Below are 16,218 nucleotides of genomic sequence, written 5' to 3' on the forward strand. Positions count from 1 at the left end.
TGTTGTTCGGAAAACAACTAAGGCTACAATAATTACGGTAAAAAATAATATAGTTAAAACATTTTCAGAAACAAATTCCGTATGAAGTAATGTGCTTGTGGAAGGTCTAATTAATAGGGCCTATCTATTGAAAATCTACTCTGTAAATGTTAAATTTAATACAGGTTTCCTGGTCATTAACCCTAACCCTAACCCTAACCCTAACCCTAACCCTTACCCTAACCCTAACCCTAACTATAAGTAGGCTTTACTTTATATTCTTTCCGATACAATAATTAAGCCATTATATTACTGAAAGAATCCTTAACTATTTTCTGGGGGCGACATTGCTAGGGGGCGACATTGGCTGGGGGCGACATTGGCTGGGGGCGACATTGTCAGGGGGCGACTTTGCTAGGGGGCGACATTGTCAGGGGGCGACTTTGCTAGGGGGCAACATTGTTTGGGGGCGACATGGTCAGGGGCGACTTTGTAAAAACTCGGGGCGAGCCGGTTAGGGGGCGACTTTGCAGGTGGCGACTTTGTTGGTGGCGAGCTTGCTCGGTGGTGAGATGACCAGCCTCCTTTCAGAGGAGCGCCGGTGTCAAATGCAATTGTGTCCGCCATGCAATACTGTCCGCTCCGGACTATCCTGCTTTGTTTATGCAATCGTGTCCGGGGCTATGCAAAAAACCGTCCGGGCGGACATGAACATGACTGTACATGTAATGTGCGTTGCAGCATATTCACGTATTATGATTGTGTAGCGAACACCCAACGGCCGAACATTTCGGGTAGAGTCTAGCTCGTCAAGATAAATCAATGTAAAACAAATTCATCACACTCACGACATGGGATCAATTTTGTACAATAACATTTAATCTATGCTTTGCCAACAATACCATCTTAACAATAATTATATTTATAAAAAATAAAATATCCTTCAAACTATTTTAAACGTTGACCGACATTTTGAATTAACAACAAAAACCCAAATGCTACGCGAATTATTGCGAGTAATACGCCTACAACCACACGGTGTACCACGCTACGCCATAGGTAATAATCTTTATGTCAAAATGTGTATAGTGATGGTAGGCCGCCCTATGAAATAAAGTTGATAGTGTGCAATGCGGGTAACTAACATGAAACCATAATCACCCAGAAATACCCCAGGGCCTAATTTCATGGAGCTGCTTAAGCAAAGAAATGCTTAGGCCATCTCAGCAAGAAAATTAATGATAGCTTATATACACATGTTACTGGCCAAAAATGTCATGCCATAAACGTTGATTGTGACTGTATGTAGCTATTTTTTACTCAGCATAGTGGAGTCTTGGCCGGTATCTAATATTTTTTACTAAGCAAGAATTTGTTTTGCCTTCAGCAGCTCCATGAAATTGGGCCCTGATATTATCTGCTGCCACCTAGCGTCCCAATCAATCTAATCACAATTTGTTAGACAGAAAGTAAAAGAAAAAACAAAACAAAAACATTTTATTTGCGAGCTAAGAATCCGTTGGCATCCTGAAAAATCATCTGAATTTAAAACCCCAGAGTGAAAACAACCATTAAAAATGGAGGGTATTACTCAAACCATTAATCATACAAACTAACATCGTAAAGATCACTAGTAGAGAGCTCGATATTTGAAAACATTGCTAGAAACGATCTGTGTCCGAAAAGGCTTCACTGTAGCTAAAAAATACAAAAATAATATTTTGTGCGCAACAAGGTTTTGTCTTCAATCATATGTTTTGTCTTCAATCATATTTTTTGTAGATCCAATGACCATTAATTTTTTATCCCAATCGAATTATACACAAACTTTTGGACATAAGGGGTTCGTGCATACAAAACGAATAAATGAAACGAATCTGAATGAAAAACTAAACAATTAAAAATAACCCCTAGTTTGAGTGGATCGGGAAAAATGCGTGAAATTAAATGAGTGTTAAAGACAGTTATCAAAGACCAGTCTTCTCACTTGCTGTATCTCACTATGCATCTGCGAAAATTTGAGCTCAATTGGTCGTCAAAGTTGCAAACTAACTATGAAAGAAAAAACACCCTTGTCACAAGCAGTTGTGTGCTTTCAGATGCTTGATTTTGAGACCTCAAAATCTAATTCTGAGGGCCTGGAAATCAAATTCGTGGAAAATTACTTCTTTTTCGAACACTATGATTATACGTCACTTCAGAGGGAGCCGTTTCTCACAATGTTTTATATTATATAACTGACATACAAATCCTTGTCATTTGATTGGTGGAATTTACTTCACGTGACATTCACTATTACTCCCATCCGCGCCGGCGATCAAAAAGACCTATTCGCCCATGGGGAATAGCATTTCCCATTCAACAGTTAGGATCATCCTTGTTCCCAATGTTTTTTTTAGCAGTACAGCGCCGCCGCGCCGCTGCTAAAACAACGGAGCACCTGTGCAAAAGGTTGTGATCCGATTGCTATTAAATTTGTGCATTGTTGCCGCTACGCGGCGCTATATGATTTTTGGTTGTCAAACAAACAGAATTTTTCTTAATGTTATACTTTCAAAATACATCAAATAACAAGGATCTATAATGTCAGTTATATAAAACAAATATTGAGTGCTTTGGCGTTAATTCGTGGAATGGAAGGTATATTATCGCTCGGTAAAATTTTGACTGTTTCATTTCACTCGGCTTCGCCTCGTGAAACGGAACAGTCCACATTTTACCTTGCGATAATATTCCTCCCATTCCACTCTGAGCCACTCAATATTTGTATACTATAAACCTCTACCCATTAGTTCTTTACCAAGTAAGGTTTTATGCCAATAAATATTTTGCCTTTAAAGGGAATGTACACGTTTGGTAATTAATCAAAACAATTGTTAACTTAAAAACCGACTTGGTATAACGACTATTGGAGAGCTGCTGATAATATAAAATATTGTGTAGAACGACTCCCTCGGAAGTAACGTAGTTTTTGAGAAAGAGGTAATTTCCCACTAAAACAACAAAAGAGTTCTAGCTAGAAGTCTTTTATTCCTATCTGAAAGCACACAAATTCACCCATTAAGGGTGTTGTTTCTCTCATCATTTTCTCGCAACTTCGATGACCAATTGGGCTCAAATTTTCACAGGCTTGTTATTTTATGCTTATGTTGGGATACACCAAGTGAGAAGACTGGTCTTTGACAATTATTACCAAACGTGTCCAGTGCCTTTGAAGGCAAACATCTGAAAGCAGACAACCTGGTGTGACAAGGGTGTTTTTTCATGCAGATGTTGAGATACACCTAGTGAGAAGACTGGTCGTTGACAAATTATTATTACCAACAGTGTCGAATGTCTTTTTGTCAATATAAACTCACTATAAACAAAACAAACTCGTCATGTATCTGAGATGATAATGCTCGGAATTCGCTCAAATAGGATTTTGATTTCTCGAGTGGTCTCTACCGACTCCCTGGGTGGCAGCTCGACCGTGTGGAGCAAGGAGTACGACTCGGGATTTGATTGACTCCCAGGCAGGGTGTCCGCCTGACTCACGCTACCGCCAGGGGGACCCACAATGTCCCCAGCGGTACTGTTCGTGCCTTCTATCATTTCATGAGGTCTTAGTAGCGGTCTTTCGTCAACACGTACAGTTTTTGAGGTGGAGTTGTCAGGACTAGTTTCATTGGAGATATCTTTGGGGGCATTTGAGGATGAGTTTGCACTTTCGATGTCGCCTTGGGTTTGTAACGAGTTGAGGTTCGCAGCAGTTTCAGTTCCAGATTCTGTTTCAGGGGATAGGTCAGCCGATTGTGCGGTAACCCAGCTATTAGTTCGCTGTATCCTTTCCTCGTTCCCGTCGTATAGAATCTCACTGTCTACCACTTCATTTAGATTCAGGTTACTTGGGTGTTCAGAAGCAGACGCTGCAACACCTTGCTCTCCTTCAGTCGGCTCGCCGTGTTCCGTCGTGGTGTCTCCCTCTTCGAGCTCGGAGCCATCAATACTCTGCTGTGAGATGCTTTCACTCCCAGTTCGCACAGCGCCCTCTATGCTGACCTTTCCGACCTCGATCTCTCCCTTCTCTTCCGGGAGGACAAAACGAACTTTTCGTTTCTTCTTGCTGACCATCTGACGCTGGAGTTTCTTCCTCTTTTCCAGTAACGCCTGGAATTCCTCCTTTCGGCGTCTGTTGATTGCTGCGGGTGTGTCCCAAGAGTTGAGCCTCTCATCTCCAGGTTTTACCGTCAGTCTCTCGAAGGAGATGTCTAAGTTTTCCGGGACGTAGATCTCACCCTCTGTTGTTCGACGGTTGTATATCGGTTTGAGTTTGCCTCCCGGTAGCCGTTGGGGTATGTGTTTCTGGAACTCGTCTTGGACTAGCTCGGAGTACACGAATTGCTTCCGGACCGGGTGGCGCTTCGCAACCTCTTGCTCCCGCTTCCGGGTGAAGGCGTTGCTCCGCACGGAGCGTCTCCGCGGGTTCGACTTTGACTGCGAGTTCCTCTTGCGTGTCTTAGCCTGGATTGCCTCCATCTCTTTCCTCTTCTTTTCCGCTTCAGCATTATTGCGATTCCTCTTCGGTTTGCTTTTGCGAATTCCAGGAGTCCATGGTTTCAGGTACGCAGGGAGAAACTCAGGGAGTAAATGACTATCGAGATAAGAGTCGACACCAACGTTCGGGTAGGGACCAATCTCAACAATGTTTGATTCATCACCACTTGGGTCATCCGTATCACTTGAGTAACTATCGGTGAGGTATTCCCCCTCCTCCTCGTCTGTATCGTGTAGTATCCGAGGTCTGTGTTTATGACGATGTCCCAAGATGGGCAGGGACACCGTCCGCATCCGAAGCTCATCCGAGATGAAGTCTCGACTCGGTAATATCTCAAGGGACCGAGACGACAGAGCAGAGTGTTCGCTGGAGGTGTTTCGAGCGGCTCGCATGAAGCTCTGGTCATCTATGAGACGGGGCAGCAAGGCTAGACTGTGCCGTGGCTGGAGCCCGGTATCCGTTCGTGTGATCGAAGAAAATTGCGATGAGCTTCGTCTCGACCGAGTCTGCGGTGATTCGGGGACACTACTATCACTTATAGTGCTGGACTGTCCACTGCTTTCAGTCCTCGGAACTGAAAGGACACTCTCGCCACCAGACGGTCTCTGGACCGCTGCTGCGATTGAGTTTCCACCTCCTTTGCGGTTTGTTGAGTGACCTCGGCCGGAGGTCGAGTTGTCTCGCAGCGAGATCGAGCGATGCTGACTAATTGCCGGGAGAATTTGACGATCGTTCGGCATCATGAAGGTGGCAACAGACATGACGAGGTACCACAAGAGAAGTCTACACAGAGTTTACCTCGTCCTTATCCTTTCTCCGCCAGGTTCAATTTTAATTTTAGCTCACTCACTGTTGCAATGTAATCAATGAAGGGCAGTTATGTTGAGCAGTTGAAGAGAAACAACTCAGCTTGGATCACTCTCACGAGGTTCTGTCTCCCATTTTTACGAAACCGCTTATCTCTGGACCTTCCATGGTTGAACCACAGTTTCTCTATGGTTGAACCAACAAGAAACACCAGCAGTGGGCTCACTGGGTGTTACAGCAACGTTCCTTATACGAGGGAAGATCCCCTTCCTTGGTCCTGACTGATGCCGTCACTCATCACTTCGTGGAAACTCATCAATGCTTGTCCGTACCTGTGGTAAACAAATCAAGAGTAAAGAAAACAATAAATATACTTATAGAAGATATTAAAAAAAACTGTGCCGACGTGTCTTAATGGCAATTTATAAGCGTACACATGCATCGACACATGGTGAGAGTTAAATGCACTGGACACATTTGGTACCTGTCAAAGACCAGTCACCTGGTAAATTCCAACATATTAAAAACAACAAATCTGTCAAAACCTGGACTCAATTAGTCATCGAAGTTGCAACATAAGATTGAAAGAAACACCATTGTTGCATGAGGTTTTTGTGTTTTTAGATGCCTAATAAAAAGGCTTCAGGCCTGCCTGAAGACTAGTATTAATGTTTGAGTGAGAAATCATCTCTTTCTAAAAAAAACTACCTTTCTCTGCACAGATACCTTAAGGCATTCATGTTAAAGTTTCATCATGTTTCATCGCAGGAACCAGACATGAGGCACATGACAATAAATGAACCGACACTGTCCCAAAACAAAATGCAGTGTGATAAGCCAACCCGAACACCCTGCAGGAACCAACAGTTGACAACAATCATCACCATCAGCAACGACGCGTAAGTGATGTTTGTTTTCTCCTTCCTCCGTCTCTTTTGAAATTGACTCCATTAAAATATTTACAATACAAATGTATAGTCTGAGCAAATGTATCTAGTAATCGCTACCCGAGTGTAAAATGTGTTGTGTGTTTACCCACACACAGCCAGCTATAGAAGTCACATCCGCCATAGCAGGCCTAATATGAATAAAAACATGTTTAGTGTCCCCGCCCAGCCGCCTATTTTTTGTTCTCCTTTTTTCCTTTTTCTTTTTACGAAAAAAAAGAAAGAAATATAAAATTATTTTAACGCGAAAATAAAAAGAAACAGAAAAGCCCAGCCGTTTGTATATAGTGGGCCCGGGCGGACACTAAACATGAACAAAGGGCCCTCGAGCCTCCTTCCTTTTTTTTCCTTTTTGTTTTCTAAAGGGACGACGCTAAACATGTTTTTATTTATTTATTTGGCCTTATGACTGCTGGGAGTATTGACAATGAGAACTGTGGCCTGAAAGACCCAGTTATAATAATTATTTACTCGGTGGCTATTCAAGTTGTTTGGCAACGGTGTCTGATATCAATACTGCTGCCGGGTAAGAATAACAAATAAACAAACCACTTTTATATCGAGAAATCATTATTACATTATACGCATGTGATGACCGATCGGGTACAGAATCTGCCAACGGGGATGGGATGTCAGATGACAGTTCGAATCGCAGGGTTTGTGAAATTTGTGGCCCAATTATTGTTTTTATAGGCATTTTTTGTGTAATTTTCAAAGAACAGTATTCTCACTTGGTGTATCCCTGGGGTAACCAACCTGCTCAATTGGTCATCGAAGTTGCGAGAAAAAAGAAGCAAACCAAATCCTCTTGTTCCAAACAATTTTATGTTTTCAGAAACATAAGGGAGGCTTCATGCTAAAGCCTTTCTTATATTGACATTTATGTGCAAAGTTATGTCTTTCTGTAAAATAATGTGCTGCAAAGGGGGACGTTTCTAACCGTGTTGTCAACATGTAATGCATCAATAGCTCTCCAGGCTGAGTGTTTTCAAGTAAGTTATGTTCATTAACTTCTTGAGTAAGTCCTTAAAATACAGTAGCTTATGAAATTAAAAACAAAACATTATCGGCTATGGTTTAAACTTAACTCGTTATTTTGAAGGGGGAAAAATATAACAACATACAAACAGTATTGTATACAATAGACCATGAACTATTATTTTTTGCTCATGATTCCCACAATATTCCGAGTAGTGTCAAGACTCTTTAATGAACAATCCGGAACTACCCCGAGCTTATTCATTTCATTGTCACCCGTCACTGCATTTGGGTCTAAACATGGACGACGGTAAAGAGCAAACCATAGAGCAAACCATGACCAAACACTTGAAATATCTCAGTAATTAAACCGTCAATCAGCCCGGCTAAAAAGTCGATGAAGTCAACAGAACACCGTACCATTAATGGGTTGAATTGGAGAGCGTGGTCCAAAGTCGTCAAGCGATCAATAACGTTGGCATTCAAACCCTGACAGAAAAAGCTCATCTCTAATGTTTGTTTTCGCCGAGGTGTTAATTACATTACGATCTCGCTTCAACCATAATGTTCCCTGCTCTGTGCTTGGAAAAAAAAACACGCCACACACCGGGGTCGACCCAGGGAAGCTAAACGAACGCACCCTATGATATTGGCGACTTGGTACGGATGCTATTTTTGTGTAAACCGTAGCTCCAAATTAAGAATTGGCGTACGAGGACTGGCTCCCTAGAACTGACAATGTATAACAGGCATAATTGACGATAATACTGTGAGAATGAGACTATTAATACAAGCGTATTTGTTGCACGGCACTTGGTTGGTTCTCGACCAATCAAACTTCACAATATGTTACAAACAATCAAACATGTTTACCACTATTTTTTTTCTTTCTCAAACACGTCAACATTTATTGGTAGGACTTTATATTCAGAATCTCCGCGTTCTATCTACAACTGTACTACATGTACTTTGTTTCTTGCTGCATTACTGGCATCCCTTATTAGTGATTTTTTACTCATTTTGTTATTGAATGATTAAGTTGTGTATAATAGTTGGTTATATTTCATTGACAAATCCAATTGAACATTAGCGCCAATAACATCAGGCTGAACAGTAAGGTATATACGGATTGAAACCAACCCGCATGCAAGGATCCAGTCTGTCTGAAAAGGGATTCGAACCAGGGTCAATAGAGGTGAACAAAGGTTGTTGAACAAGAAACCACTGAGCCAACCTGATCCATATACTGAAGGAAAGCACGTTTTGGAAGAAAACCGCTTTATAGTGAAAATATCATGTATGCGAAGATTTGAGTTAAAAGTTAGTTTATCTTGCGTTGTAAGAACAAACAAAAACAAAATTCGGGAAAAAAACTTGGTGCGACTTGCACAGCTGGTTCAAGCGAAAGTCAATTTCCGAAAAGCCGCCATTGATCGACGCCGCTGATCCACCGCAAGCTCTTTCAGGAAATAACACATTTCTTAACACTCAGAGATACGACTGGAACTTGTAATGCATCACCCTTCCGAACATAACAATAATTATTGTCATCGTCCCACTATACCTGTGAATTTTTTTCTCTCGATGACTTGAGAGAGCATTATTAGTTTTTCTGTCAATTTTATCTTTCTATTTATCTGTCAATCTATTTTTAAAGAATAGAAAAACATATATAAGAAGAGATAAAGGGATCGCCACAGTTGTTTACATTGCTATTAAATTAAAATTATGTGATAAACCAATGCGTTGGCGTCACATGCAGGTTTTGTCTGAAGGACAAACAAAATAATTCGATTATGTTGCTTGTCGTTGAGCGCATTCTGTGTGCAAAACATTGGTAAGAGTACAAACATAACCTTTCACAGATTCACAATATGAGTATTATTTTCACTTACATTTGTAGTAATATGGAATTGGTGGGGAAACTTCCTGGTGAAGTTTTTGTTTTTGCTTGGAATGCTATATTTTTGATTTATTTTTTTAATTGGTAAAAACCAAGAGCAAAACAAATTTTTGAAAACGGTGAAGTATGCTATTTATTATACGATATGGTTTTCTCAATTTTTGTGTTTGTGACTCCGATGGCCGACTGAACTTTATACCCTATCATCGGTTTGTACCCCCTGCTTTGGGACGTAACTCATGATGGGTTAGTTGTTTAAGTGTGCACCCATTTATCCCACGGAAGCTTGCACTTTATTTCGAAACGATGGGCGCAGAGGTTAACATTCCCAAAAAGTTTGAGTGGGTTTTATTTCCTGTGATTTTGCTCGGTAGTATAAAAAGGGATAACATGCAATGTTGTTGTGTCTTCATTTTTGTTTACATGTCGATCAAGGACCCTCTGTAAAAGCCTTCGCAGTCCTCGTCCAAATTTAATCTTTTAATCTTCTAGTCTTTTTAATCCTTATCCTTTTCACGTTCTTAATACGTAAATGGTGCACCCCATAAACACACTCCCAAAATGCTAACAATTTTAAGAAAATAGTTTATACGAAACATTCTTTTGAGTCTCGAGCTTTTCTCGAGTGAAGGGAGAATTACTCAATGACTCTTGATCTGTTATAATCTCCACCTATGATATTGGGATACCAGTCACCGTCGTATGTTCTCGAAAAAACACCCCGGTGTAATTTTCAAAACGTCCGAGCATCAATCTTGGAAAATGTCCACACCCTCTCTCGGTAAAATAGGCCTCTTATTTTCATTCCAGGACATATCATCCAAACTGCTTTAACTTGGACCAACAACCCCCAGGGCTAATTGGGTAACGGTTTAAAACTAGTCCATGTTCTTTAAACTATGCATCTCAAATTTGCCTACAAAATAGGACGAGGCAGACGCTCCGTTGTTTTCCCGTTTTGGTGGGGTGTTTTCTATATCTCCACCCATGAGTCCTCGGTACAAACTTAATCTTTCGTAAGCTTTATCCTTTTGAAAGTCCTTGACTTTAATCCGCTCAAAACGAACGGGAAAGAATATTAAACGGTGGCTGGAGGTAGGGTAGGTAACCCCTGGTACGGATTGAAGCTAGGGGGATTTTCCAGCATTTTCATTCTTAGGCAAATAGAGTACAAAGAGGATCATAGTTTGGGTAAATATGGTAGTGGACGGTTGCTAATGAGATCTGACAAACCTTGAAACAGAGTCTTTTGTAGAGGTGAATCATTGAAGATTTATTGCATAGCACATGTACCATGATATATTTTTTTTCCAGAGTATTTAGTGTTCGATGAGCGTGCCTTTTTGGACTCTTTCTATGTGCTGTGTGCACTTTAGTGCAATACACAACCGGTAAGGCCGCAAGGGCTTGTTATACCTATAGGATGTCATACAGCTACCTGTAAGAAGGTACGAAGTGTCGTGTAAGAAGATACGAAGTGTTGTAAGAATGTACGACATTTCGTGTAAGAAGGTACGAAGTGTTTGTAAGAAGGTACGAATTGTCTTGTAAGAATGTACGAAATGTCGTGTAGGAATGTACAAAGTGTCTGGTAAGAATGCACGAAGTGGCCAAATTTACTTGGTACGAAGTGTCCAGGTCACAACGTGGCAGGCACAAAGTGTCCCGACACCGACAGTAAAACAACTCCGTGAAAAGGTGGTCGCGTTTTTGAGACTCCCCGATAGTCCGTAGCGGTTACTAAATTATCCTTGAAGAAACACCCGAAATGATTGAGTTCACAATCTAAGAAACGTATTTGAAGCGAAACATTTCTCGGATTCAAATTTTTGGGGAAACAAACTGATATTTTAGTCTTCGACCATCACATTTCTTCGAAGTGAACAGATTTTGAAAATAAATGCTTTGTTCTATCAGAAGCTACTGTACATCTAACCAGGTAAGTTTGTACTTTAATTGCCATTTGTTTTAAGAGTGATTACACAAACGTAAATATATTTCCATAAAAAATGGAGTTTCAAAAAAATAATATATGCTTAACTGTTGAGTATGCATGTACTTCAGCTAGCCCCAAACAGGTTTTCCCAAAATGTAATTTCATGAGCACACAGTGTACTCAGTTACAGCACAATCAAATAAATACCCGGATAATGTTTCGTATCCACTTGAACTTAGGTCATCTGTCCTTTTATCTTTCGCCGCAAACTATTAAATAACTTTTTCGTTCACGAAAGTTTAAAGTCCGTTTTTGAGCTCAAATTGACTTGCCCCTCTGGCGTCGTTTTACTTTGAAAAAGGAACTGGGGTAATGGGTTGCAGATTGGGGTTGAAAGCCTTTGGTGAATAAGTTAAACAGCTTTTAAAGGCATTGGATACCTTCATGGTAATGTAAAAGACTATAGTATTTCTACTTAATTTATCCCACCATATGCATACAATTACAAACAGTGTGAAAATGTTAACACAATTGGTCATCAAAGTTGCAAGAAAATAATGAAAGAAACAACACCATTGTGTCACAAATTCGGGTGTTTCAGATGCCTAACAATGTTTCAGCTAAAGTCTATTATTAATGATTTAAATGAGAATCTACATCTTTTTTAAAAACTATGTTTCTTTAGAGAGAGTCGTTCCTCACAAAGTTTTATACTATCAACAGCTCTCCATTTCTCATTACCAAGTTAGTCTTGATGCTAACAACTTTTAGTAGTAGCCAATAGTGTCCATGCAGTGCCTTTAAAGCAAAGTTTTGACAGACCACTTTTGGATCCGTAAACACAATCCACTGTTGTCAGATTGAAGTAAGCTTCCACTCCTGATGAAACGAACTTTTGATAGACTCTTACGGCTGGATTATTGATTAATGTTACCAGAATGATAGAAAAGGATTATTGGTTGTTTATCGGCTCACAAAAGGCATTCAGTCTAGGCATAATTCAATCCATGATGACGTCTGTATCTTGAGTGGTTTGTGGTAAGATACGTGATGAATGACAGCTATGTATATTCACATCGTATACCAATGTACATGTAGTAACGAAGCAGTGTAGTTTTATATAGGAAGGATTATATTTTTACAACACGAATTGAATCTTAGAAATGCTTCAGACATTAAAGGCAGTGGACACTATTTGTAATTACTCAAAATAATTATCAGCATAAAACCTTACTTGGTAACGAGTATTGGGGAGAGGTTGATAGTATTAAACATTGTGAGAAACGGCTCCCTCTGAAGTGACGTAGTTTTTGAGAAAAAAAGTAATGTTCCACGAATTTGATTTAAAATACCTCAAGTTTAGAACTGCGAGGTCTCGAAATCAAGCATCTGAAAGCACACAACTTCGTGTGACATGGGTGTTTTTTCTTTTATAGTTATCTCGCAACTCCGACGACCATATGTTGAGATACACCAAGTGAGAAGACTGGTCTTTGACAATATTACCAATAGTGTCCAGTGTCTTTAATATTTTTAGGTATCTGATTACACAATTCTATGCAACAAGAAGGTTCACCATTTTCCTGCACCATGACTAAACTAAATTAATTGACAAAAGTTGCCCCTCCATTATCAGTATGCCTCTCCAAAAATGAGATCGGAAAACCGTACAAAAAACAACAACACTTCAATACAACAAACAAACAAGCTTTAATAAACAAACATAAACACATACACAACCAAAGAGACGAAATGTATACCAGTTCGATACATCATTACGTTAAACTCAATAAACTCAATCGCGACCACTGAATTTCGTGATGGATTTCACTGGTTGGTTTTCATTGTTTGAATGAATTGAAAACTACGATTTCCTCTTTTGAAACAAACTATCACCACTTGTATGGTGCCGACATTCTTGGTGCCGAGTGGGTGCCGAGTTTGTAAGGTGCCGAGTTTGCAAGGTGCCGAGTTTACAGGTGCCGAGTTTACAGGTGCCGAGTTTGGGAGGTGCCGAAGTGTCCGGTATTCACAACATCCTTATCAAACCACCCCCTGCCACCTTATAGACACCCTCCCCTTTTCATGACCAAGTAGACACTCAGCGTGGTGAACCCTAATTATAGCTGGTCCTTGCTCCATTTTTATGATGAACCATGGAGGTAGAAATGAACGTACTTGTAAGTCTATGTTTTAAAAAGGGATTTTATTTAATTTTTATTTTAGTTGCTAAACACAGCCCTCGAGTGTTTATGGTTTTATATTCACACACACAACAGATCTTACCTTTCGTTTGGTCTAGACGGAGTGAACTTTCAGCAGCCACAGGCAATATCAGTAAATCACAGTGGCAATGAATCGTTTCCACACCATAAATAATGAATGTGTTTGAAGCTCATGCCGTATTCAGTCGACGAACTATATCTCCAAAACCGAACTCTAAAACTTCAGATTTCACCATTTAAGTTGAAGGCTGTCTGGTTCGTACATACTTGTCTTGGTATTCCTTTGTCTAGACGAAGTTGAACATGAGACAATTTGATATTAAGGATGGTCTGGATTGATGACATCCCATAATCGTCGACGGACAATCCCACAATGATCCCAAAACTCCAGTTATTTCTTTAGTAAAGGTTGAATGATTGTGACTGTGCGTCCATGCATGGTGCACGTATTGAATGAGAAAGGCAAGCAGATTGCGCACGGTAGTCAACGCATTTGGAGTTGTTTGTTTACTGTTGATGGGGATACCTGCTGGGCTCGTGTGTTTACAATGGGCGCGTTCGTAGAGCTTCCCTGGGTCATCCCCAGTCTGCCCCCAAGTCTGTTTTGCTTGAGTCATGTCAAGTCGTTTCCCCAAGTCAAGTCAAGTCAAGTCACAAGTCAGTAAAATTTGCAACTCGAATCTGACTCGAGTCCAAGTCAAAAGGAGTAGGCGGAGTCACTCCCACTCAACTTTATTTATTTTTTAAACATATAAATCGTTAAAAACAATTACTCAAAAAATCGTTTTATTGCTCAGAAACATTATACTCTAGTATTAATTTATTTATTTATTTCCAGGTGACATTAAGACCGAAGCTTTATGACGTCCCGAATAAAGAAACTAAGTTCAAATATAAGGGGGACGAAAGAGTATAGTTATTAATTTATAGAAATAATACCATCGTTGGGATAACGGCGTAGTTTTTTTTTTTTTTTTTTTTTTTTTGGGGGGGGGGGGGGGGGGAGGGGGGCTTTCAAAATGCACCAACAAGAGTATCAATTAATTAAACACAAAAGATACGACCGACGGCTTATACTGAGACCACAAGATTTGAATCACTTCCACGTACGAAACCTTGTGCTTCTATTTCTATATGATTATCACGGTATTTTTCTTGAAAAAAAAAATGGGCCAACAAATCTACAAGATTAGCCGTGTCTAGTGATGGTTGTAGAGAAACGAATGGTATATACAAAATATTGCATCAACCTTTTTTACGAAATCGTGGCACTGTTGTACAGTTCGCTGTGACAAACAGTTGTTTTATATTAATACAAGCAATCGTATGACTCCCCTTATATTGCAGCACTAATGATCCTTAAAACGAGATGAGAATCATTCATTAGCTTGATAAAAAAATGTTTTTTATCAATGTTCACCACCTGTCTTTAGCGAGCCACTTAACTACCTTTGTCCCCCCCCCCCCTCCGGGGGCTGGATGTACCTTTTTTCGATATATTTCCAGCCGCGGCATTGTATGTATAGAGAAGAATTACCCAATGTGGGAAATTTTGCAAAGTGGTATTTTGGGTACGTATTTGAAGTCATGGTGGTAAAGAGTTAACCTGGACGTTACATAAACGTTTTAGTAAAACTATTCCCAAAATTTGCATTAAGTGAATAATTCACTTAAAAACGTTTACTTCACGCTAGATTTCTGCAACTTACTTTCACACGGTGTGTTGGCGGTGTATGACGGTGTCTTTATTGAATGAGTGGCCGTGTATAAATAAGTTTAAAAACAGTTACATGAGTTTATAGGCATTTATTTTTTCGTGCTTTAGCAAATTTTTGTGCACAAGCAGCTAAAGTCCGTCGATGTCATTTTTATTTAATAATCGAATTATCGAAAACTCAATATCGAGTATAGTCGATTAATCAAGTTTTTCCCTGTCAGGATTCAGGATGAAGCCCGTTTTTTCCTTTTTTTTTTTTAGAGTAGAAGAGTAGAGCAGAGAACGTCCGCTCACACCGCATGATTGACACCATGAGGCATGCTCTGGTTTCAATTTCCGGTGCAGTTTGTTTGCGGCTAGAACACCAACTTCCCAATTACTGTTTGAGGTGTGTTGACGGTGTTTTTAGACGGTGTTTGTTGACGGTGTTTTATGGTGTTTGACGGTGTGTTGACGGTGTTTGAGGTTTGTTGACGATGTTGACTAAAAAACATTTCTTAAAAAAAAAACGAAGACCGACAGTTTATAAAAGGGTCTATATTTACTGAGTTTCATCTTGATTCTCGCTAAAAATTGCCCCGCCGTGCCCCGTTTTTTCCCTTTTTTGTCTTTCTACCACAACAAAGAAAAGACGTGATTTTGTTGCTGCTCCTTACTATGCGAAGAGTAGAGCAGAAAACGTCCGCTCACACCGAATGAGTGACACCATGAGGCATGCTCTAGTTTCAATTTCCGGTGCAGTTTGATTGCGGCTAGAACACCAACTTCACAATTGTTTTCTGGTGTCTTGACGGTGGTTGAGGTGTGTTGACGCTGTTTTAGGTGTGTTGACGGTGGTTGAGGTGTGTTGACGGTGTTTGAGGTGTCTTGACGGTGGTTGAGGTGTGTTGACGGTGTTTTATGGTGTGTTGACGGTGTTTGAGGTGTGTTGACGGTGTTTTATGGTGTGTTGACGGTGGTTGAGGTGTGTTGACGGTGTTTGAGGTGTCTTGACGGTGGTTAAGGTGTGTTGACGCTGTTTTAGGTGTGTTGACGGTGTTTTATGGTGTGTTGACGGTGTTTGAGGTGTGTTTACGGTGTTTTATGGTGTGTTGACGGTGTTTTATGGTGTGTTGACGCTGTTTTAGGTGTGTTGACGGTGTTTGAGGTGTGTCTTGTTGGTGGTTGAGGTGTGTTGACGCTGTTTTAG

The 16,218-nt window shown here is 40.3% G+C and overlaps 1 protein-coding gene across 2 annotated transcripts; it reads right to left on the reverse strand.

The window, feature by feature from the left end:
• Nucleotides 1-3,243: 3,243 nt before the first annotated feature.
• LOC117295792 lies at nucleotides 3,244-13,646 on the reverse strand. 2 transcript variants are annotated; one of them, XM_033778549.1, is made up of 2 exons: nucleotides 13,374-13,646; nucleotides 3,244-5,655 (listed from the first exon to the last, which is right to left on the reverse strand). In XM_033778549.1, the coding sequence occupies exon 2, from the start codon at nucleotides 5,275-5,277 to the stop codon at nucleotides 3,358-3,360; it is 1,920 nt and encodes a 639-aa protein (XP_033634440.1). In that variant the 5' UTR covers nucleotides 5,278-5,655; nucleotides 13,374-13,646; the 3' UTR covers nucleotides 3,244-3,357. The 2 variants fall into 2 exon arrangements, with proteins under 2 accessions (XP_033634440.1, XP_033634441.1); XM_033778550.1 differs by lacking the exon at nucleotides 13,374-13,646 and adding an exon at nucleotides 6,032-6,263.
• Between the last annotated feature and the right edge of the window lie 2,572 nt (nucleotides 13,647-16,218).

Source organism: Asterias rubens, chromosome 10 (genome assembly GCF_902459465.1).
Source record: "Asterias rubens chromosome 10, eAstRub1.3, whole genome shotgun sequence".
Lineage (NCBI taxonomy): Eukaryota > Metazoa > Echinodermata > Asteroidea > Forcipulatida > Asteriidae > Asterias > Asterias rubens.

Bases quoted from the DNA above. Each gene is read 5' to 3' on its own strand.
- LOC117295792 (XM_033778549.1), bottom strand. From the start codon at position 5,277: ATGTCTGTTGCCACCTTCATGATGCCGAACGATCGTCAAATTCTCCCG.